This window comes from Coniophora puteana (genome assembly GCF_000271625.1).
Source record: "Coniophora puteana RWD-64-598 SS2 unplaced genomic scaffold CONPUscaffold_1, whole genome shotgun sequence".
NCBI lineage: Eukaryota > Fungi > Basidiomycota > Agaricomycetes > Boletales > Coniophoraceae > Coniophora > Coniophora puteana.
Window position 1 is genome coordinate 3587214 of NW_006913053.1, and position 22067 is coordinate 3609280.

At 53.1% G+C, this 22067-nt stretch overlaps 11 protein-coding genes across 11 annotated transcripts; 6 read left to right on the forward strand and 5 right to left on the reverse strand.

The window, feature by feature from the left end:
- The first annotated feature begins 1005 nt into the window (after nucleotides 1–1005).
- CONPUDRAFT_161753 (WD40 repeat-like protein) lies at nucleotides 1006–3054 on the forward strand. The gene is made up of 10 exons (XM_007765543.1): nucleotides 1006–1118; nucleotides 1181–1194; nucleotides 1252–1344; nucleotides 1393–1785; nucleotides 1833–1907; nucleotides 1967–2045; nucleotides 2101–2168; nucleotides 2218–2338; nucleotides 2392–2617; nucleotides 2671–3054. Exons 1-10 carry the CDS (start codon nucleotides 1047–1049, stop codon nucleotides 2976–2978), a joined length of 1449 nt encoding a protein of 482 aa, XP_007763733.1. The 5' UTR covers nucleotides 1006–1046; the 3' UTR covers nucleotides 2979–3054.
- Nucleotides 3055–3162: 108 nt separating this feature from the next.
- On the reverse strand, nucleotides 3163–3414 carry CONPUDRAFT_44668 (uncharacterized protein; the record flags this gene model as incomplete). Its single annotated transcript, XM_007764267.1, has 2 exons — nucleotides 3163–3197; nucleotides 3255–3414. Coding segments are annotated over 2 exons (195 nt in total), but the record flags the coding sequence as incomplete, so codon positions are not given.
- Nucleotides 3415–3685: 271 nt separating this feature from the next.
- Nucleotides 3686–5583, forward strand: CONPUDRAFT_116262 (uncharacterized protein; the record flags this gene model as incomplete). Its single annotated transcript, XM_007765545.1, has 4 exons — nucleotides 3686–4145; nucleotides 4198–4450; nucleotides 4505–4704; nucleotides 4769–5583. Coding segments are annotated over 4 exons (915 nt in total). The 3' UTR covers nucleotides 4771–5583.
- Nucleotides 5584–5790: 207 nt separating this feature from the next.
- CONPUDRAFT_161755 (uncharacterized protein) lies at nucleotides 5791–8366 on the forward strand. The gene is made up of 11 exons (XM_007765546.1): nucleotides 5791–5836; nucleotides 5901–5983; nucleotides 6099–6108; nucleotides 6162–6381; nucleotides 6438–6484; nucleotides 6532–6596; nucleotides 6654–7081; nucleotides 7140–7505; nucleotides 7594–7822; nucleotides 7877–8057; nucleotides 8109–8366. Coding segments are annotated over exons 1-11 (1689 nt in total). The 5' UTR covers nucleotides 5791–5834; the 3' UTR covers nucleotides 8167–8366.
- A 1-nt stretch (nucleotide 8367) lies between these two features.
- CONPUDRAFT_79311 (uncharacterized protein) lies at nucleotides 8368–8909 on the reverse strand. The gene is made up of 2 exons (XM_007764656.1): nucleotides 8777–8909; nucleotides 8368–8715 (listed from the first exon to the last, which is right to left on the reverse strand). Exons 1-2 carry the CDS (start codon nucleotides 8836–8838, stop codon nucleotides 8466–8468), a joined length of 312 nt encoding a protein of 103 aa, XP_007762846.1. The 5' UTR covers nucleotides 8839–8909; the 3' UTR covers nucleotides 8368–8465.
- A 1123-nt stretch (nucleotides 8910–10032) lies between these two features.
- CONPUDRAFT_96443 (uncharacterized protein) lies at nucleotides 10033–11541 on the reverse strand (the record flags this gene model as incomplete). The annotated part of the gene is made up of 4 exons (XM_007765547.1): nucleotides 10033–10271; nucleotides 10328–10473; nucleotides 10532–10860; nucleotides 10910–11541. 4 exons carry the CDS (start codon nucleotides 11539–11541, stop codon nucleotides 10116–10118), a joined length of 1263 nt encoding a protein of 420 aa, XP_007763737.1. The 3' UTR covers nucleotides 10033–10115.
- Nucleotides 11542–11837: 296 nt separating this feature from the next.
- Nucleotides 11838–12455, reverse strand: CONPUDRAFT_79312 (uncharacterized protein). Its single transcript, XM_007764657.1, has one exon. The coding sequence runs from the start codon at nucleotides 12317–12319 to the stop codon at nucleotides 12092–12094; it is 228 nt and encodes a 75-aa protein (XP_007762847.1). The 5' UTR covers nucleotides 12320–12455; the 3' UTR covers nucleotides 11838–12091.
- A 1208-nt stretch (nucleotides 12456–13663) lies between these two features.
- Nucleotides 13664–14965, forward strand: CONPUDRAFT_141395 (uncharacterized protein; the record flags this gene model as incomplete). Its single annotated transcript, XM_007765548.1, has 5 exons — nucleotides 13664–13960; nucleotides 14224–14415; nucleotides 14474–14529; nucleotides 14557–14871; nucleotides 14903–14965. Exons 1-5 carry the CDS (start codon nucleotides 13900–13902, stop codon nucleotides 14963–14965), a joined length of 687 nt encoding a protein of 228 aa, XP_007763738.1. The 5' UTR covers nucleotides 13664–13899.
- A 417-nt stretch (nucleotides 14966–15382) lies between these two features.
- Nucleotides 15383–15946, reverse strand: CONPUDRAFT_43949 (uncharacterized protein; the record flags this gene model as incomplete). Its single annotated transcript, XM_007764219.1, has 1 exon — nucleotides 15383–15946. One exon carries the CDS (start codon nucleotides 15944–15946, stop codon nucleotides 15383–15385), a length of 564 nt encoding a protein of 187 aa, XP_007762409.1.
- Nucleotides 15947–19517: 3571 nt separating this feature from the next.
- CONPUDRAFT_141397 (uncharacterized protein) lies at nucleotides 19518–21143 on the forward strand (the record flags this gene model as incomplete). Its single annotated transcript, XM_007765549.1, has 8 exons — nucleotides 19518–19827; nucleotides 19894–19954; nucleotides 20009–20127; nucleotides 20185–20340; nucleotides 20404–20479; nucleotides 20527–20652; nucleotides 20706–20887; nucleotides 21051–21143. The coding sequence occupies exons 2-8, from the start codon at nucleotides 19894–19896 to the stop codon at nucleotides 21141–21143; spliced, it is 813 nt and encodes a 270-aa protein (XP_007763739.1). The 5' UTR covers nucleotides 19518–19827.
- Nucleotides 21144–21375: 232 nt separating this feature from the next.
- Nucleotides 21376–21953, forward strand: CONPUDRAFT_149194 (uncharacterized protein; the record flags this gene model as incomplete). The annotated part of the gene is made up of 3 exons (XM_007765550.1): nucleotides 21376–21425; nucleotides 21483–21570; nucleotides 21633–21953. The coding sequence occupies 3 exons, from the start codon at nucleotides 21376–21378 to the stop codon at nucleotides 21951–21953; spliced, it is 459 nt and encodes a 152-aa protein (XP_007763740.1).
- Nucleotides 21954–22067: the final 114 nt, after the last annotated feature.

Genomic DNA, 22067 nt, shown 5'->3' on the forward strand with positions numbered 1-22067 from the left:
TGGAGATCGAGCGCTGTCATTTCCGTGTCAACCAGAGCCGTCGAAAGCTCCCTTAGTCTGATATCCTCAGAGAGCCATGCAGGGGGTGTTGTCCATTGCAGCGGCCGAAATACGGGCGGTGGAGGTGGTGGAGGCGGCTGGTAGTAGTTAGGATGAGGCCAGGGTAGTATATCTTACGTTCACGCAGGAGGGATAGGGTGCAAATTGTTATATTTCATGGGCACGGCGCGTACAGAGCGCGACGCGACGCGAGACTACAAGTGCTCGATCGGCTGCGGTAATGCCGGCTTATCTAACCGATCTCCGACGCTTCTCAATGCTTCTTTACTGCCAATATTCAAACTCAGTTGGCTCCCTGCCAGGGAGTCGACGAAATCTCCCAGTCTCCCAGATGCGAAGGCCCCCATGGCCTGTTGCCTCTTTAGGCACGCGTCTCGGGAGACTGGTCACGAGTCTACGAATGTACTACACTTGATGAAGAAACGGGCTCCACCTTACCGAAGAGGTGGCATCCGCGTCTTAACAATTACAACCCTGTCCTTTTGTTTCTAACTCAGTCAAACAACGACATCAAGTACATTGGTTCTGGCGAGGCTGCTAAAGCTCTTGTATACTACATCACGGATTATATTACAGAACAGGAGTTACGGTTACATGTCGGGCTTACTATGCGCTCTATCATCGATAATGCTTGAAGTTCATATATGATGTCACGCATCGGTACCGGGCTACTGGACTTGACTGTTAGTTTGACCTTACCAACGTAATTAGTTACGCACGTTACTCGAAATTGACCTACCACTGCATGAAAGACTACTATATGACACTCAGCTCGGGATATCCGGATCCAGGTGTGCCCGTGAGGGCCTTGCTTTAACTAATTATGTACAGGATTCAAACAAGCTGACACGAACTCGCGAACTGCCGGTTGGTGTGTTCTGCATCCGATCCCGACTCCCGACGCCAGCGCGTAGTCACAGACGCGTCGCGTGCATCGGTTCACTCGGTACTACTACTTTGCACGTGCATTCCACACTCTGCCCGTCATGAAGCCCACAGCACAAGAAGAGATCGACGACGATCTCGCGGCTGAGGAAGAGAACAAGCTTATCAACGAGGTTCGTCTAAGTGTGTTTCACCTGCACAACTCTAACATTGGAGTACGCGGGATGTTATGTAGGAGTACAAAACCTGGTATGTGCTCCGGTCTAGCGCTGGAATTCCAATGGCATGCTGAACAGGATCTTGCAGGAAGAAGAATGCGCCTTACCTTTATGACCTTGTCATCACCCATGCCCTTGACTGGCCCAGCTTGACTTGCCAATGGTTCCCGGACCGAGAATCGTAGGTTCCGATGCTAACAATTATGCATCTAAGCTGAGGTCCTCCCAGCCCTGCGGACAAGCCATTCACCACCCATCGACTTCTTCTTGGAACACATACCTCGGGACAAGCACAAGACTACCTTCAAATTGCGACCGTCCAGATTCCCAAACGCGATGGCCCCTCCTCCGATAAACTTGACCGCTCCAATTACGACGACGAGCGCGGCGAGCTTGGAGGTCACACCATTCCGGCGCAGCCACGCATCCAGATCATCCAGAAAATCAACCACGATGGCGAAATTAACCGCGCGAGGTACATGTGGCAAAACCCAGATCTGCTTGCGACCAAAGCCGTCTCTGGGGAGGTGCTCGTGTTTGATAGGACAAAACATTCATCGGAGCCTGAGCGGGGAGGCGTGTGCAAACCTGACATCAGGCTCGTCGGTCAAACCAAGGAAGGGTGCGTGCGTCGCTTGCAGTTTTGACTACTGTTTGACAAGAACATAGCTACGGCCTGGCATGGAGCCCAACAAAAAGTGGGCAAATTCTTGGTGCCTCTGAGGACATGACCATCTGCCACTGGTAAGCTGCAATTGGTCATGCATACTGTTCTCGACGAAGACATTATTTTCCTGAATTAGGGATATTACATCGTATACCAAGGCAAAATCTACTATTGAACCCACAACCGTCTTCCGAGGCCACACCTCCGTAGTAGGCGTGAGTTCATTGCCGTTTCCTACTTTGGTCTTCCCTCAGCTAATATATCTCACAGGATGTGGACTGGCATGCAACGAAGGAGAATGTCTTTGCAAGCGTTGGTGATGACAAGATGCTTCTCATGTCCGTAGTTAATTGTCATTTCCACCTGGCATCACTGACATGTGAACAGCTGGGATACCCGCTCAGCCCAGGACGCTATGACGAAAGTGCAAGCGCATGATCGGGAAATCCTCTCTTGTGCGTTTAGCCCAGCCAGCGAGCATCTTCTTGTTACAGGTAGCGCAGACAAGGTTGGTCCTGGACCCCGAAGCTGGAGATTGACGTGCTTATTGATGTCACGTAGACCATTATTCTTCATGACCTACGGAACCCGACGAAAAAGCTACATACATTCGAAGCACACACGGACGAAGTGCTTCACCTCGCATGGTCTCCGCATAATGCCACTATCTTCGCCTCTGCATCCAGCGACCGACGTGTTAACATCTGGGATCTGTCACAGATTGGTGTAGAGCAGACTCCGGACGATCAGGAAGACGGACCACCAGAGCTTCTTTTCATTCACGGAGGTCAGTGTTCTTATTAGTTGACAGGTTCTCATGGCTGACAGCATTTCACAAAGGCCACACTGCGCGTCCCACCGACTTCTGCTGGGCACCAGGGGAACCCGAGAACTGGACGGCATCCACGACATCGGAAGACAACATTGTTATGATCTGGCAGCCGACCATGCGCATCTGGGCTGGTGACGAGATCAAGGTCGACGAGAAGGAACTCGAAGAGGATGCCATGGAAGGTGTCGAGAGTTCAAAGGACGAAGGCCCATCCGGCTCCGGAAGCGGGCAAACGACCAAGGCAGGGAGCCAGACAGGTAACCGTAGCCAAAGCATGAGCATCAGTGCGACTGGCAGCACTGCTGGTGAAGACTAGAATCTGATCCCTAGCCAGACCTGTTACTGACTTGGTGATACAATGGAATATTATTGATGAAATGAAAGCCATAGATGAAAGCGAGGGTACATATGTTGCCGGAACTCGAAAGTGCATAGGAAACAGGACAGGTAGAACGAGCAAGCGCGTAATCTCCCGACTGTGCTGGGTCTTGGAAAGCAATTCACAGGAACATCAATCGAATGAGCTCGAACACCACTGATAGTGCAGCACATAAGTTCGCAAATGGGGAAGCATGGTGTAGCGTTAACGCACCTCCTCCCACGACGACGAATAATATCACTCCAAGAGCTGCAAGACCAACAGGGCTCCTTTTCGAGAGCTGTTCTTGCCGTGACGGCTTGGTAGGTTTCTTTCCTGCCCGTGCCGCATTGGCGAACTGGGCATTCTTTTGGCGCATCTCGAATTGGGTAGGCTGAACACAGCTACTAGTCAATAAGAGCGTAGTGCAACAGTTTATTAGCGCACCATTTTGACTACTGACTGGGTTAGTAAGGAATGAATGGGTAGAGGTGTATAGACCGTGTGCAAGGCAAATGTGTGAGTTATATGGAACTTTCTCTTGTGACGTGTCTGGAGACGTGTGCCCCAATTCGTTTGTTTACCAAGAGCTTTAGATCCAAACAACCGCCTGCTTAGTTGCCAAATCGGGCTCCTCAGTGTACCAACATCTCTATCGCACACTTATGGGCAAGAAGACGTCACTCAAGGCGACATTGCAAGGCCAGCAAGCGCGACTGAAGAGCAAACAAAAGGCTTCACATGCTGCTGAGGTAGCGGAACAGAGGGCGAAAGGGAAAGGTCGGGACAAGGGAAAAGACAAGGCACCTCCGAGGCCGACAATCCCGTTCAATCCAACAGACAAAATACTGCTCATTGGCGAAGGGAACTTCTCCTTTACTCATGCTCTGGTATTTCACCCGCCTCCTGTACTCGCAGATCTCCCCCCTTCCAATGTTACCGCTACTGCGTATGACTCAGAAGATGAGTGCTATGTCAAATATCCTGACGCGAAAACTATGGTCGAGGCTCTGGAACATAAGGGAGTTGAAATACTCTTTGGTATCGACGCTACGCATCTTGAAAAGGTTCTCGCACTCAAAGGGAAAAAGTGGAATCGGATTGTATGGAACTTTCCACACGCTGGTATGTCAAAGACACCTTGCTACCCCTATGCATTCATCTTTTGTTCTGCTAGGCAAGGGTATAACAAACCAAGATCGAAACATCTTATCTAATCAGGTTCTAATACTTGACTTCCTTCGGTCAGCCTCCAAGTCCCTTGTAACAGGATCTGTCCCAGTCGTGAACGGGCCCCGTAAACGCAAGAATACAGAGGATGAAGAATCAGATGCTAACATGTCGGGCGACGAGGAAACAACCCAAAAGCAAGTGGCCGAACGCGGAACCATCTTAATCACACTTCGTAATGTCGCACCTTACACGGGCTGGTCAGCACGTTTAGCGTGTCTAGGAAACAATTATAATTAACGTGGTTGTACTAGGGACGTTCCACGGCTAGCCAAAAATCCGCCGAAGCCGAAGAAGGAGGGTGCACTACTAAATCCATGTTTTATTCTATTGCGCTCGTTCGTCTTCTACCGAGCACTATGGAAAGGGTACGAACATCGCATGACGAAGGGAGAGCGGGCCCACGGCCAAGGAAAGACGGGTGAAGGAGGGGAGGACAGAACTTGGGAGTTTTGTCTGCGGGATTCAATGCCTTAGCGCCAGCGACTATATGGTAGTAAAAAGGGCCAGATACTCACAGTTCTATGATGGTGGCGCGCCCGCCTCTTGGTCCTCCTCCAAGCTCTTCTTGAGCCCCTCGAGCGTCCGAGCCAATTTGCCACCACTAGCCTCTCCAAGCACCGCCGCAAGCTGTGACGCAGGTGCCGAAATCAGGCCCACAATCTGTGCTCTCAGAGTATCCAAAGTGGGGAGCTTCGTCACGTCCTTCACTCCTTCCGCTGCAAAAACCCTCCGTTCTATCAAGCCGCCCATGACCTTGAGCTCAGGGGTAAGGATAGGGCGCACGCGTTGTGGCTTTCTTCCGGGGACGAAGTTTGGGTCGTCGGTGGGATTTGTTTTCTTCGCCTGTACCCCTGGTTGCGCGGGAGGAGGCGCGGACCGCTCGAGTGCGCGAATGACGGCATCAAGTTGTGGAGGATTGAGTGAGGGCAAAGTGAGAACTGCGAACCCGTTCTCCACAATATCTGAAATCTGGTCAATGGCCTGGCGGTCCAATGGCGAGAACTCGCGAAGTGCCGCGCCGAAAATCGAAGTGCGGATGATAGACAGGGAGGGAGGGACTACAAGAGAGGCGTCGTCTGGATGCAAAGCTGCATAGCGGGTGTGAGCGGTCGAGAGGTCTTTGCGTAGCTTTTGCATCCTAGCCACGGAAAAGTTCTTGTGCTGGAGGAAAATCATGGGGGAGTCGGCAGTGGTATCGAGCATGCGCGTGTATTGGTGGTAGAGGAAGGATTTGGTTTCGCCATACTTCCGGGGGACAGCTTTTCCCTCGTATGTGACTGGTGGCTTGACCGAGATAGCATATTGACGCGTCGAGATACGCGTGACTGGGCGTGTCGACCTTTGTGCTGTGCGGAGGAACTGCATGATGGACTTTGACTTGACCAGACCACGCAAAGTCAAAACGGAGAGCGTCCGGCTTTCCGAACTGACGCCGAGGTGTGACTGTCGGTACGGGTGTCACGTACGCATGTCACAGGTGGCAAAGACGGGGCCGGTCACGTTTTCGCCTGTCTATATAGCATTCTGCCAAAAGCTTGTTGGAGTAACTTTGCCTGGAGGAAGGTCGCTACCTAGGTCGTAATGTCTGTCTATCCATTGCATGAATGATAATCTTCTTGAATGTTAACCTTGAGCTTGCTCGACTAGGGATGACGACGACGATATCTTTCTTTATGGCGAGTCAAGCGCAAATGACCGAGAGCCAACCAAGGTCGAAGTTCCAACCTCCGGTAAGAGTCGATTCATTGACTGCGTGCTCAGACAATCTTTCCAGTCTATCTGCTGTATCCCTACGTTGAATAACATTGACGTTTGCCTTTACATGGTCGCGTGCCGTGCCAATAGTGCCCAAACCGTGAGTCCCACTTCAACCTCTACCGGATCACCATTTCCCATAAGGTTTTTCAGCGTTCCACTTGAAACCGTGAAAGCCGCATCAAATGGACTCGTCGAGAATCTCGAAGCCAAGGCAGAAGAAGAGATTCCTTTCGGTTCTGCAACACCTCCAGAACAGACCAATGGCGACTACAGTGGAGAGAACGGTCAGAATGGTCAGAATGGGCAAAACGGCTACGATGAACAAGACGAGGACGACAACGGCGGAGAAGACGAGGATAGTGACGAAGATGTGAGTGACAACAGCCAATGCTGACTGAAGTCTCATTCATATTCCTACGTTAAAAGGACATTGAGATTATAATGGATCAACCATCTCGCTCGTTGGATTTACGGTAAGACCATTGTATTCACCACCAGACTGTTCTGACAGTTTAACAAGGCCAAATCGGCCTCCACCAACTACAAGCCGTGCGCTGAATGCCTCGCAGGCCACGCCCATCAAGCGTACGCATCGTGCCATACTTCTTTAGTGCATATACTTACACATTTACATGCACATAGCCGCACAACCCACCTTAACCACTGAATATACACCCCGCGAGCGAGGAGCCCCTGCACCTTCGAGACCTCAACAATCGCCTCTGACAGGGTCGACATCTCAAGCCCAAGCTCCACAACCACAGTCTCATCTCGGCCAGCAAGCCTCAGAGCAGACTCAGAGTGATGACGGACCCGACCCTTCAACACTACCTCCAGTCTCCGCCGCTCCTTCACATCCCATAATCAACCCAAACATGATAGGCATGGCAGACGGTCGATCAATATTGGAATATGATCTCACCGCTATGGGCGAAAAGCCATGGCGGAGACCAGGCTCGGATATAAGCGACTGGTTCAACTACGGATTTGACGAGATGTCGTGGGAGGCCTACTGCTACCGGAGAAGAGACCTTGGGGAGTTGGCAGATGTTTTGAAGACAAACGTCCTGGTAAGTAAACCACTGAGACTCGGTAGCTCTGAATGTTGGGTTTAACCCGGCTTATTAGAACTTCGCCGGTATGCCCGAAGACCAGCTCACTGCTCTCCCTCCTGAACTCCGGACCATGGTCATGACCGGTGCGAATGCCATGATGAACAACGCCAGTGCAAACAATATGATGGGACCCGGGGTTGGCATGAACCCCATGATGGACATGTCTGGAATGGGCGGGATGAACATGGGACCTATGGGCATGGGTATGAACGGCGACATGGGCATGCAAGGCCCCATGATGCCGGACGGCAGCGGCGGGCCCCAGGGGACGGGAACGCCGGAGCAAGGTGGGCAGATGGGCATGCAGGACGGGTACGGCGGGGGCGGACCAGGGCCTGGCATGATGGGTATGGGCATGAACAACGAATTTGGTATGCAGGTATGGATGTCCCCTTCCTATGTCTAGTCTACGTGTAATTGAGCATTTTCTTCGCTGTCTCTTGCTGCGCCGGGCTTGACATAAGCAGGACCAAGGGCAGATGGGGCAGGGCATGTACCCGGGCATGGAGGGAAGCAACACGCCAAATCCCCCCCAACAACATCAGCAGACGCCGGTGCCGAGTGTCCCACCACAGAATGTCCCACCTGGGCCAGGCAGTCGTGGCACGCCTCAAGGTCAATACCGTGGTCGTGTGGTGTCAAATCAACGCGGACGGGGTGCTTTTGCCGGCCGTGGGCGGGGACGATATGGCGATGGTAAGTGGGTATCAGTTCATCCTGGGTGCAATAATTCACAGATGCCTTCCACAGGTCCTGCTGTACCTGTTAGATCAACATCGCCTCTACCACCCAATGTTCCAACGGGACCGCGGAACGCCAACAGATACAAGGATAGGGATAACAATGCGCCAGCGGTTGACGGTCTGGACTACGGTGGGGGGAAGGACTCGGGGAGACGGACTCCTTCTGGCGAACCTGAGGAACGGAGCAGGTAATGCCCCCATCACTCTGTTAGCGTAATTTGACCAACCTGACAACATAGCAGAAAGAGACGAATCTCACCTGGACCGGACGATGGCAGGGGTTCTAAAAGGCGTTGATCATGTGTATACGGTATATATAAGTACGTTTCTTTTATTGTACTGAAGTCATTGCTCCCCCTATTTCGGCATGCATTATTGTAGTAATGCAGAGATTCTGCCCTTACTGCAGATGGACTCTCCCGATATTCGGTTCAGATGGATGCCTTGCTTTACCAGTGCAAACACAGAGTGATCATCGAACAGCTGACTTGTGGTACACGGTCTCAGTGTAATTCAATATTCAACTTTCCATAAACTAACGCACAGCTCTTTGAACCCAATAAATGTTACATTCGTTGTACAAGTGGTATTCTGGGCTACATCGCCTCGCAGTCGGACGAGCACGCCCAGTAAATGCTGCAGTCATTATCCGATGTACAGTTCTGCGTCGATCCGCCTTGGTCTACAGCTGTGTAGCACCATCCACTCAGCGTGTCACCACAATAGTCCCAGCACTGGCCGTCGTAGCATCCTCCGCCATTCTTGCCAGAGGATGCGGTGGCGTTTGGGGGCGAGGATGTGGTGGAACGCGTTATGACGTTAGCCCACTGCGCGCCCAAGTTTACGCTGAGTACATGCGAAAAAGATCGTTAGCACGAGAGTATGGGAAGCCGAAGGTCGTGGTTACCCTGTAGCGCTCGCGAAGGCAGCACTAGCTACCAAGAAACCAAAGACGGTCATGCGAGTCATGGTAGTTATTGCTGGACAGTGATCGACTGCGGGGTAAATCCGGGGACTGGCAGTGTCTGAGCAGCACTTACGGGTGCGCTATGAGGGAGGATCGTGAGTGGGTGGGGAAAAGCAACGCACTAGATTTCGACCTACTTAAGGGAAGGTCGGGTACATCACCTCGGCAGTAAGTCGTCTGAATCGCTCAGGTATTTTCAGCACATAGATGGCTGAAAACAGAAGGCCATTGAGTATCCGTGAGGTCAATTGTACGTCCTTGACAGCGGGTTGCGCTTTATTTAGGAAAGCTCTAGCTTACCCCGCGTTCGCGTTATGCTCCCACAAGTCATGTGGTATCGTTCGGTCCCACCATTCCCGGCAGTGGACGGTATCCATGAAAGACTCCGGATCGGGTGACTGCGTCTTGTTCGCTGTATGTGCCAAGTGTCTACGAGAGTGATCTACAGACAGCCAATGTCCAATGCAGAGTGTGTATCTCGTCTACGACGCACGCCTGCGGTGATCTCGGGCTGAAATCATTTGCACCCCATCAAAAAAGTGATCTCTGAAATGAAGTCAAGATGAAGTACGAGGGCCAATACTGGGCCATGCGGTGAAGCCGCTGTAGATGCAGGTTTACTGCACCAGAGCCTCGAGCTGTTCCACGGTGACTCGGCTGAACTGACCGGTGGTCTGTGACAGTGGCATCATGAACCCTTTTGATATGTTTTCTAGACCAAGGTGTATCATCGCGTCTGTCAGCTAAGGCTCATCCATGCCGGATATGAGGTAGTAGAAAGTACCATTTTGCCAACGGCACGAAGCAATGGGGCAAGGGGCAGGTACTTTCTTCACCGAGGGTGCACGATGACCGTGAAGGGCAAGCGGTTGCAGCAAGCGCTAAAAGTACTAACCCCGCATAATTGCGCACTTCACGTGATCGTGAATATTGGAGACGCGTCGTGCTCGGGTAATGCAACCGCACTTCTCACCCAAGATAAGACACCGCGTCGCCTTGAGGACAGTCAGACTCTAGTTGGCGAGCCTCAAACCCCTATCTGAGTGCCGTGGTGAGCAGAGTCAGAACGTTCAAGGTATCACAAGTTATATTTCGAAGGGAATTCTATCACCCGGTTGGCAGCCGTAGAAATGAGCGCTTCTCTCTACAAGAGATCATACGCGTAAGTTGACACACTGTCTTCAGAAGTTAACCCAATTAGCAAAACATTAAGAATGATATCAAGTTACGAATACAAAGATACATATCCAATAAGAAAAACAGAACCTCCTTGCCCCGATCAGGAGTTGTTGGCAGCCTTGCCAGAGCGCCCACCGCCCGATCGCTTTTTACCGCCTCTGGAGCCGCGCTTGGCGTTCCGTTGCTTCATACTGCAGACTTCACAGAACCAAAGACCGTCGGGCGGCACCGTGAGCCCAATGCACCCAAGATGGAACTATATAGATGCCAAGTCAGTCGGAAACACCAGAAGGAGGCAGGCGGATCGCGCACCCATTCCCGTTCACAGTTTGCATCATCGCATGCAATCATCTCGCCGAAGCTAATACCGTCGCAGAAACAATACGTCTTGTCGTCGCCATCGCCGTCCCCTTCGCCAGCATCTGTCGCCGTGTCCACCGCTGCATTCTGAGCATCTGCTATAGAAGTCAACGAAAAGTCAATGGTTAGCAGCATCGGGAAGAATTATAGACGTGCCTGCATGAGCGCCGTTCCTGGCCACGGGCATCCCCGGGCCCTCCAGCTGACCATGAGGAACGCTGCCCCACTCGTTTTGAGCATCGTAATTGCGTATACCCCCGTTTCCGTACGCTGCACCCCCCGAACCGTGAGCCGACGTCCCATTGAAGGCCTCACGACGGGAAGCGGCTGAATCTTCGAAATTCACATTGCCGTTGGCTGCATTCTTGCCACGCCGATTCGAATTTCCGCTTCGCCCACCAGCGCGGGATGAGCTGGTTGCAGGTTGAGGTGGTGGGTCGATGACGGAGAGCAGGGACTCCGTTGGTGATGCAGCACGATCTTGCCTGTGGAATGGGTTCAAGATGGGAGTATGCGAGGAGCTGGGATACTGACCGTCTCGCACGAGCATTGTTGCGCGCTCTGGAGTTGGTCTCAGTCGTCCTCTCCTTCCGCGGTGATTTGGCTCCGTCGTACTCATCGTCTTTGTTGGACCGCTTTCTCTTCGCAGGGCTTGCGTAGTCGTTACCTGCGCTGGCGAGCAGGTAATTCCCTCTTCTCCGGCGAGTTGGCTCCGGTGGTGGTGCGTAAGAGCGGGTCGCAACGTGGGGGTAGGTCGTCTTGCGGTTGAGGGTGGTGATGTCGAAAGAAGGAATAAGGCTTGCAAGGCTCCGCATGTGGCCCGTGTGTCCTTTGAGGTTGTCGGCCGCCTGGCAGGCGACGCGAATCTTGTCCTCGCTGCCGAGCTTGAGGCGGGAGGCCTCCTCCGCGATCTCGGAGAGGAGGATGAGGCGTTCTTGTTGGGACATGGCGCCCTGCTCAATCATCTCTGTGAGTCTGTTAATTTTGGTAGTGATGGAGGCCATGGAAGAGGACAGGACGGCATCAAGTTCGCGGAGGTCTGCAAAGTTACGGGAGAGGTCGATAGGGAGGGAATCGAGGGTGTGGGTATACTCTGCGAGGAGCGAGAGGAGGTATGCGGTGTTGGCGTTGCTTGAGTTAGCCGCTGCTGCTCGTGAGGGCGCCATGGTGTTGGAGGCGAGAAGTTGAACGTTGAGTACGTTTAGCACTGCTAGTGAACGTGCAATTGTCAGGCGGGCCCTGCGTCCATTCGGGGAGTCGGACTTGTCCGAACCGGCGGTGCCGTCTCGACGTCTCGGGGTGAGAATTCAAGTGAACTTAGGGGCTAAACTGTACCTACATAACCTGCTTTTTGTTCATCGCTGGCGACGGCGGATCGCATCACCAGGAACCACATCTTTGTTGGATACAACGTGGATAATCCCATTGAAAACGAAGAGTAAAGAGACAATAATGCTACAGTGTGGTTGTGGTATTCTATGCATGTGCTTGTGAAGTAGTGTGGAAGAGATGAATGGAAGATTAATGCGGTACCCAGCACCGTCATGACGAAGCTCTTCTATCCTAACCTCAAGTCCTATCTCCGTCCTGACCAAAGGCCTGAACAGAAGGCCGTCTTCGCCAATCTTCCAAGGGTAATGATACAGAGAAAGTTGTGCTGATGAGAAGGAGGCATGAAAGTGACGGGTGTCGTGAATGAGACGTTTGTGATGTTGTTCATGACCTGCGGACGAGCTTCTTGAGAGAGCTCATGCTGTTGCGGTTCTGGTTGGGAGAGCCTTGGCTGTCCGAGCGGAAACCGAACGACGAGCCGAGTGCCGCATACATGTCATGGGCCTCGCGGGGGTCCCCACCGTGCATGCCAGAGAATGCGTGCGGTGCACCAGGCGCGGATGGGAAGAAACCGGTGGATGGGGACATGGGTACGTTGCAGTAGGAGGACATGATTAACGTGCTGGAACGTGAAGTGGGTGGATCCGGTGTTTGTGGATGCGGATTAATGATTTTCGACGCAAGTGTGGATGACAGGGGTCAAAGCACCGTGGTCTAGTGGTTATTGAGTAGTGTGGGGTGGGTTGAGTGGGAAGCGTCAAACAAAGGGAAGACGGTTCTTGTTTCTTGGGTTGACCAGGCTGGTCTGTGAAGGAGTCGCCTTGCAACGGTTGGTGCTTATATATTCCATAGCAGGGAGCTTGAAGGAAACCAGACCACCGACGTTGACAAAAACGAGCATAAGGTAGCAACCGGATAAGGGCGTAGCGTTGTCTGCGTTTGGGAAGGAAAAAGAAGCATAGAATAGGGGCTTGCTGTATTGAGCATAAGGATCAGGTCATGCCCATTCGCGAAGAACGCCCATTTGCTGCTCAATCTTCCCACCTCGCTCGCAGATGTACAGGGCCTGACGCCTTGTTGGACCTAGACGGTGGCGCAACTCACGATTATGGGCTACGGGCGCGCTCTGCAGTGTAGGGCTTGTTCCATTCGCAGGCTACACATGTGCTCAAGTAATTCATCATGTTCTGACGAAGAAGTACTGTTGGATGCTCCTGAACCAACCAACAAGAGCTGTATGGATGGAGTAACAGCGTCCTTGTATTTCTTCCCTTGGCGTGACTCAGCACTTGTACATGGTGAGTGTCTTTCGTTTGCGAAAGTGTGGGTCTGTTCATGAAAGATAGGAACGTTAAGCAGTGACTCATCACTGGTTGCTCTACGTTCCTACAACCATTCGATGCAAAGAAGGTCAAAAAGTTTTCTTGGCCCCGTCCAAATTATCGTTATCATGCATCGGAACGCTTGACTGCTTGAATCGTATCTACAAGCGCTCAAGCTGTGCATCCCGATGTTGGGCCCCGGCCCTGCACAACTCCATGTTGCTCGCTGAGGCAGCTTGCTGCTGATCAAAGTGAAAATGGCATTAAAAGCAAAAATGAACAGGCAAGTATCCTTAGTGTGCCTACAAGAGACTGGTTGACTGAGTAGGTATATCTGATTCTTGCCAATAAATAATACTCACCTAGTGATCCTCGAATGAACCCCAAGACAGGGTTAGGGTTCAGCTGTACCGTGGAAGCACAGCTTGACCTGATAGCAGCCTTATCAGTGACATCCACACCCTGCTCATATATCCGCAGACATTAATATTCAAACAAGGTATAGGACTTTCTTTGGTCCCCGGCAGCTGGGCATGCATCCTGTTCCTTGGTCTTCGTCATTTGCTCATTTGCCCACTTGGCAGCAGGTCCTGGCCCGTCACCAAAATTAAGTTAACGTTCTCCAAACCGACGTTTTCCTGTGCTTTCCGTGGACGTTGTTCTTGACTTGACATCTCTCCCGCGACTATGCCACTTTTGATGGTCTGCACAGCTCTGAGGCATTCTCGTCCGCTCGCTTCCCGCGAAGCATGAGGCTTGTGGTTCTTTGGATCTCCTGGATGTGGCTTTATGATTCCTATAAGAGCCTCATCAGCGGCCAAACGTGCTTCAAACACGAGTAGCTAGTTTCACCAGTCCGCTGATCATTCCATGGCGTTTAGCTTCCAGTCATCCTCGTTTATTTCACTGGTCATCGAAGGAGTGCTCTATGGTACGTTCTTCAGGAGTGGAGCCTTATCCTAACGTATCTTGACCTCTCCTTTGTCAGGCTTTTCAACATGCCTCTTCATAGCTTCTGCTCTCATTCAGACCTCGGGAGCTTTCACAGGCCGTGCTAAACTGGTGCTCGGTTGCGGAACGACACTGCTTTTCATATTGAGCACAGTGGTACTGATCACTTCTATCCTCTTGTTGCGCCTATGATTGACATGCATGAGTAGCACATGATTGCTCACGTCTTCAAATCATATAAAGGATTTGTGACCTTACAAGGACCAGAAGAGGGCGCATATCTTGCCGATTCGTCTGATGTTTACTCGACTATCAAGGCTGTCTCTTATATCTTGGAGTCAATCATAGGCGATGCCATCCTGGTGAACTTGCTTGACGTCAAACTCGCAACAAGGATTAACGTTATGAACGCTTTAGATTTACCGGTGTTACCGGGTATGGGACAACATATGGATTGTGGTACCTTCAGTGATCACGTCCTGCGTGGCTGCAGGTAATCCATCTTCTCGTTCAAACTGGGGAGCTGCTGAGGGATTTGACAGCTCTCGGGTTCGTTACTGTTGTGAACACGACCAGGACAAGCGGAACCGGGTGGATGGAGGGATCGTACGCAAGCTGGGTATTTGCGGCGTATGCCTTTTTGCTTGTCACCGATTTGGTCCCTACTTGTTTGTGAAGTTCTTCTTGTTCTTCTTCGGCGTTGCTGATGGACTTTTCGAAGGCCTTCTGAGTTATAAACTATGGAAGACAAGGCGCTCATCCGCTCGACATGTTCTTATCCCTCTCATTCACATCATTCTTGAATGCGGCATTATCTATTCTCTATCGCTGATAACATTCATGGTCGTAATCGCTTTCAACAGCTACGCTTCCTATGTCGTGTTCAACTTCGTAAGTGATTATCCGATACATGTCACCCAAGTTATTGGCCCAACATGACGTTGTTAACAGATGGGGCAAATTGCCCCTATTACTTTCTACTTGATATTGATATGCGTATGGGTGGCGAGGCCCTACGAGAGCCATGTCATTGCCATCGACTCGCTGGTTGGCCGAACAGGGTCACAACGCATCGCGTTTAAACCAGTAGTTTTCGTGTAAGCCACCGTACGAGCAATAGTTCCAACACATAAGCTACACCAAAGTACTTGAAATTTAACCTCCCTTGCGCGAGTCTTCAGTTTGCCCATATACAAGGCAGTCGTTCGAGTCTCTTGACGGCGCAAAGTTGATATCAACTCTTGCCAGTATGTCATTAAGGATATTCCGTATGGAAAATACGTATTTGAAAAGCACGCGTCGCGTCTGGTCAACAAAGCGCGACGCCGTCAAAAAAGAGCGCAGCGACACGTGTAAAACTGCTATATAAAGGAGACTATCTAACATAAGCCCCGCGCAAACCTCAAAGCGCGTGCACGCCCTCCTCCCAATCCTCGCGCGACACCCACCCAACCGCTCGACACACCGGACACGCCACCTCGACCTGCGCACTGCCCACATCCCTGTCTTCGCCGCCCCACCCCGCGACGCGCTCGGCACTAACAAGACACGCGGGATGGAACGTGTGCGCGCACACTCCCTCCTTCGCGTTCTTGTGCCCTTCTTCGCCACCCTCTAGGTCCCCTTCGTGATGATGCTCGTGGTGTCGAATCCCCGTCTGCTTCATCACCCTCCTCCTCCCCTCGCCCTCGCCCTCAAGCGACAACGCCGCAATCAAAGGAACCGGCTCATCATCGCTCGGCCCAACGCCGCAGCTCACATCAAAACACCTCAACCCCGCCTCGCGCTCCTTCTGCTCCACGCGCTGGCGCAGCGACGGTCCAGGCGCGGGCGGAAGCGCCCACACGCGTGGTGCCGGCGGGGTCGGTCGCTGCTGCTGTTGCCGTTCCCTCTGACCTGGGATCGGAAATGGGAGCGGGATCGGTCCGCCAGGCCCTCCTCCTGGCGCGGCACCGCCGGGACCCATGAACCCGAACCCGCCGAGTGGCAAGAACCTGAACTCCGGTGCAGCACCGGCAGCAGCACCAGTAGCAGGAGCACCAGCGGGAGCAGCCCCAGCCCCAGCTCCAGCTCCAGCACCGGCAGGCCCAGCAGACGCAGCGCGCTGCGGCATCGGCCTTGTCGGGCGCCCATCACGAGGGCCGAACGGCAGCGGGAGAGGGAAAGCACCCCACGGTACACCCTGGCCGCCCGCCTGCTGCCCCTGCGTCTGCGGTTGCGGGTGTGCAGGTTGCGCCTGACCCTGACTTCGCGCACCAGACTGCGACGGGGAAGGAGGCGCCCTTGCATCCGGCCCCGGTCCTTGCGCACCGTGTCTCCTCGACAAATTTAGGATCATATCGTGCAGCTCCTGCAACGGCCCTAGGCCACCCTCGGGTGCGCCGCTGGCGTTGGCACTAGCGTTAGGATTGCCGTTGCCATCAACACCTTCACCTTGGCCTTGGGCCTGCCCCGCTCCTTCACCTGCCGGTCCTCCCTGCCCCTGCCCCTGCCCCTGCTGACCCTGACCAGGCGCCCATGGAGGTAGCACAGTATTGAACACCAAATCAATGGTCATGAATTCCGCTGTGGGCCCTTGGGGCGGCTGCTGCTCCTGCTGTGGCTGACGCTGCGCATCCACATCAGGCTCTGACGGGCCACCACCTACGCCAGCAGCGTCAGCAGCGCCAGCAGTCGCACCTGAGCTCGCAGCGGGGGCGTTTCCAGACGGGGGCTGGGGCTGACCGCGAAATGAAGGCGGGAGCGGGAACGAGCCAAGAACGATATGCTGCCCGAGGGGAAGGAAGTGCGCAGTGGGAGGTGGTGGTGCCTGTCCTGGTTGTTGCCGCTCCTGTTCCTGCTCGTGCTGCTGTTGCTGTCCCTCAGCCTGCGGCACACCCACGCCGCCGGGTCCTTGACCTCCCGCTTGAGGTGCGCGTGGTACCTCCGTTGCCTCACCTGCCTGCGCCTGCGCCTGTGTGCCCGCCTGAGCACGCGGTGGCGTATGCGGCCACGTAAACGGCAACGGCATCGACGTCGGCATGGCAGGATGGCCGCGCGTGAGATTGTCCGGGTCGATGTTAAACCTACACGTCGGGCACGTCGCCTGCTTCGCGCGCGTGAACCAGGGGAGCATACATGACTCATGGAACACGTGAGCGCACGGCAGACACACAATGCGCTGCTGCTGCTGCTCTTCGTCCTTTGGCGGTTCCGCGTCCGACTTTGGCTTCTCCGTGTCATCACCCGACGGACTGGCGCCGAGGTCGCCGTCGGCGGCTAGCATGGGCACGTCGGCATCGAGGGCAGCTGGCACTGACAAAGTCGCGGTCGACTCGTCCGCTCCAGCATCCGCTGCACCCGCCGGCTGCTGCGCCTTGAACCCATCGCTCTCCGCATCCAAGAGACTATCCCAGCATATCGCACACATCGCCTCCCCACCACCCGTACCCGCTCCCGCCCCGGCCCCTATGCCGCTACCCTCCCCAGCGGCACCCACACGCTCCAACCTCCTCGCAAGCCCGTGCGGTACCGTCTCGAGCGCATTGACGAGGCGCTTGGCGCGCTCAGGGTCCTCGCGCGACTCGTCCGACATGGACGTCATCGCCGTGCCCGGGAGCTGCACGATGAAGTCGAGGAAGGAGTGCAGCACACGCCGGCGCAGATCGTCGCCGAGGCCGTCAAGATGCGCGCGGAGGTTGTCTGGGTTGGCGTTGGGCCCGGGGTTGGGAGCGGTGCCATCGCTGGCACCAGTGCCTGCACCTAAGTCTCGGGGAGGGGCGGGAGGTGTAGGGATTTGGTTCGCCTCATTGGCATTGACGTTGGCGTTGGCATCAGGGTTGGAATGAAGATGCATGTCCTCGGGTAGAGGTCCATACGTCGGCGGACCATTGGGCGGAATGGTAATTGTGAAGCCCGTAGAGAAGATAGGTAGACCACGCGGCTGCCCTTGTCCTTGTCCCTGGCCTTGCGCCTGGCCTTGCCCACCCTGCGCCCCCTGGGGTTGCGCCGCTCGCCCCGCGCCGCTGAGGAACGCGCCAAAGTGATCCATGAAGCTGCGCCCCTGCTCACCCGTGGTGCCGAACCACAACGGCGGCTGTGGCGTGCCTTGCTGTGCGCCTTGCTGTGTGCCTTGGGCTTGCCGTGCATCCGGCTGGGACTGGGGCTGGGATTGCGACTGCGACGATGAAGGCTGAACGGAGGGAGACGGCGCGTTCAACCGCTCCGACGGGTGCCGTCTGTCTCTCGCATTGTCGACATCGTCGTCTACGCGTGCACGGCGGCTGCCTGTGCGAGGGGGGAGGGGCGGAAGGGGCGGGAGCTCAAGGGAGTCGTTGGAGTCGTCCGTCCAGGTGCTATCGTGGTCGTCCATCATAACAACGTCGCGCTCAACCTCAGCGTCTGACGAGTCAGACAAATTGAGTGACGGCATCGAGCCGTAGTCGAAGCCTCGGTTGGCGCTCTGGCCGGGCTGCGATGAGTGAGGTTGATTAGAGCTGGAGGGAGGGAGGGATGGAGCAGGAGCGTGAACTGTGGGAAGTGGTGGGTCTGGTAAAAATGAGGGAGCTGGAGGAAGAGAAGAACTGGAGGGAAGAGGATGGTGGTCGGGAGGAGACACGTTGTGATCGCTAAGCGTGGAATCGACGCTATCAATGGTCGAGTGACGTCCACTCAGTGGCGCTCCCTGAGTTGCACCATTCGCTGCGTCTTGTGCAGGTGGTCCAGGATGGTTGGATGGACCCGTAAAGACGTGGCTGATATTCCTGAGCATATTATGGAGGGCTGTTCCGGGTTGCAGCCCTTGCCCAAAGCGACGCCCGCCACCGTTTGGAGGGGAGGCGCTTGAGCTATCGTTGCTGTCGTTGTTGCCGTTCATTGCTCTCCAGCGACGACGCAGACACGCTGAAAGGCGAATCGTGGATTAGCCTGTGGTGGTCTGAGGAGAGAAGGAAAATGAGTGACCTTTGCTGTGTCCGTGTCCTTGTCTTTGTGTCAGCCGGAGTCGACAGCCTGGACAATGCCGCCATAGTATGTACGCCAAACCCAGAATGTTCGCTACCGTTCTTTGCACAATGACTAATGGCATTAAGGTTAGGGTTTACCATGACGTCACAGCACTATACCACCCCAATTTCTTCTTCCAGGCTTCTAGACACCCTCGCATTGCCCTCGCAGGATGAGAAGCAATGAAGATGCATGTTGTTTCCCACCTTTTCATTATTCAACCTACTGTTGCTTGGTCTCCTCGCGGGTCTCAATTTTCATGTATAGGTAATCTCAGGATTTGCCAATGGATTGACGCCTCGCACTCCATGTCAAAGTATGTTGCAATAATAGCATCGGAAGAACTGTAAAATCTCGTAACGGAAAGCGAGTTAGAATAAGGTAACATCAAGATACACTGCAGTTTCAAATCGTTGACAGCCGAATGTTATACTTAGTGTCGGCGCCTTGACATTGACGGTTCAGGTGGTTGTTCACGTTTATTTCATTCCACATCGCTCCAGCGTCGTTCGTTAGACCCTTCCGACTCTCTTATATGAAATCGGTCTGCTCATGGGCACCTTATGCTGTGATGTGATGTTTAGCCAAACTTCTTGGAAGAACGTTACAATGTTTCCCAGTGGACGACTGATAATCTACTCGTAAATTCGATTGGGCCGGTCACTCTCAACGGCTCAATGTCAACGTTTATGAAAGTATGGACGTCACGCGCCCATCCCGGCTGCCAGGCTGTATTGCTGGATATCGCTGGCTGATTGGTAGCCCGTTCCCGCGAAGCACCAAAGCTGCCAGTGCACTCCGAATCGTTCCCGCGAAGCGTTTATACTCAACATTGCAACTGAAAGGCGGTAAACCGGATCCCAGGTATAAAAACCGAACTGTTCAATTTCCATAGCATGTTATCGGCTTATCTCACATTTAGCGCTTCAGATGTCCTCGGGAGCCAAGGCAGCGGATTTGCTCACACTCATTGTCGAATGTGTACTCTATGGTGTGTTGCAAAATAATGGCTATTGGGGAACTTGACCATCTAACTTTTTATTAGGCTTTTGTGTTTCGCTATTCGTTGCAGCCGCTTCGGTTCAGCTCTCAGGACTCTTTGCTGGCCGCATCAAGCAGTTGATTGGTGGCGCATCTGTGCTGCTCTTTATGTTGAGCACGGCGGTAACCACCCACCTACAAAATAAACCTAAGTATACCGTCTGACTTGCGATACATTAGCACGTTATGACGCAGATACTTACGGTATATCAAGGTGAAATTACTGTACCGGCGGAACAACAAGAGACATTCGCCATGGATGACACCGCCGACATATACACAACTATCAAGGACATATGCTATCTCATAGAATCAGTTTTGGGTGACTCGATACTAGTAAGCACAATAATCGGCATGAATGATGACCGTTCAGCAGCACGACCTAATCGTCTTACCCAGATCTATCGCTGCTATAGAATGTGGAATACCCTATGGGTTGTCATTCCCTTTGCAATAACCGACTGTGCTTCGGCAGGTAATTACGGTTGCAGTCCACCAAATTCCCTTCTAAAACTTGCATAGCTCTCACCATTGTCACTATCATAAACGCATCGCGGTCCGTTGGTAGCGACTTCATGGCTGGGTCTGACGAAAGATGGAACCTCGCCTCATTTACCATGGTGCTTGTCACAGACTTGGTTCCCACATGTTTGTTCATCTTACGATACTGCTTCATCGCCTTCCATGCTGACGACACAAAGGTCTTTTGAGCTATAAATTGTGGATAGCAAGACGAACCTCTATTGATCACAAACAACGTCACCGACTTAGCTCTCTGGCTCGTGTTATTCTTGAATGCGGAGTTATTTACTCTCTTTGTTTGATTGCCTTTATGATTGTCACCACTATGCAGAACTATGCTTCATATGTGGCGGTCGGCATGGTGAGTGTTTCGGAACCTAAATCAAGGAGCATGGCGAAGTTAATGGTGATGCTTTAGATCGGGCAAATAATTCCCATAAATTTTTATGCGATACTGGTTTGTATCTGGGTAGCGAAAACAAAAGAAAGGAATACTCAGTCAGGCACAATGACTGCCTTCGTAGTCACTGCCTGATTTCGAGCACAGGAGGACTGGTGATCAAGTGAGGTTGAGTGACCGAGGAAACCTATTTTTCTTCTTCTTCTTCTTCTTCTGAGTAGTTCAGATTCCGTACTGTAGTTTCGATCTTTTTTTTCGATCTTTTTCATTTCTCCTATGATAATAAAGCCTCTATTGGTAGTACTGTATCTCAATTCCTCAACTTCACTTGCGGAAAAGTTATCTGATAACATCGTGTTTCGGCAGTCCCCGGACTCGCGCTGAAGACTCGGCGCGGTAAACACACACATTTCTTTGTTCTTCTCCAGTGGGCACTGGTCACAATCATCATGAGCGATGACAATCTTGTGGACCTTATCAACGAAGACTGCAGATTGGTGTCAGTTTGCTTGTTCTCACATTGCCGTTGATTGTTGATGTATGGACTGTCGTGCAGTGTTAGTTCGACAGCACGGCGTCCCGACATCAAGAACAACAAGAAGTACATGTTAGACGAATCTGAGGAGCAATGGACATCTGAGGCTGTCAGTGCAACCTCGTCAACACACCGGGATGCCACCTGACTCGACACCCGACCATCTGACAGGAACACCATCAGTTCGTACAGCTGATGTTCACGAAACCTGTCGTCCCTCGGCGACTCTCTATCCTTTTCTCATCCGTAAATGCTTGCGGATTCTGTATCATTGAAGCTCTAGCCAGTCCAGGCAACTCAGATTGGAAGGAACTCACGACGGTGGATACGGTTAATGGCGCTCGCGGGTGGCAGAACTTTGATCTTCCTCGGGACGATAGTGGGCTTTACGGCCTGAAGATAACGTTCGAGGATGCGTTCGAAAACGATGGCAGGGGTCCAATCACGATCTACCAATTGAAGCTGCTTGGGACCAAGAAAGACGGATCATGATATCCAAAAGTGCATGATTTGCAACCTCATCGCGGAGATCATACCGCTGTTGGGCGGAATGGGCCATGGCTGCAAAGTGACCTCCTGCACTCGACGCATCTCCCACCATCTACC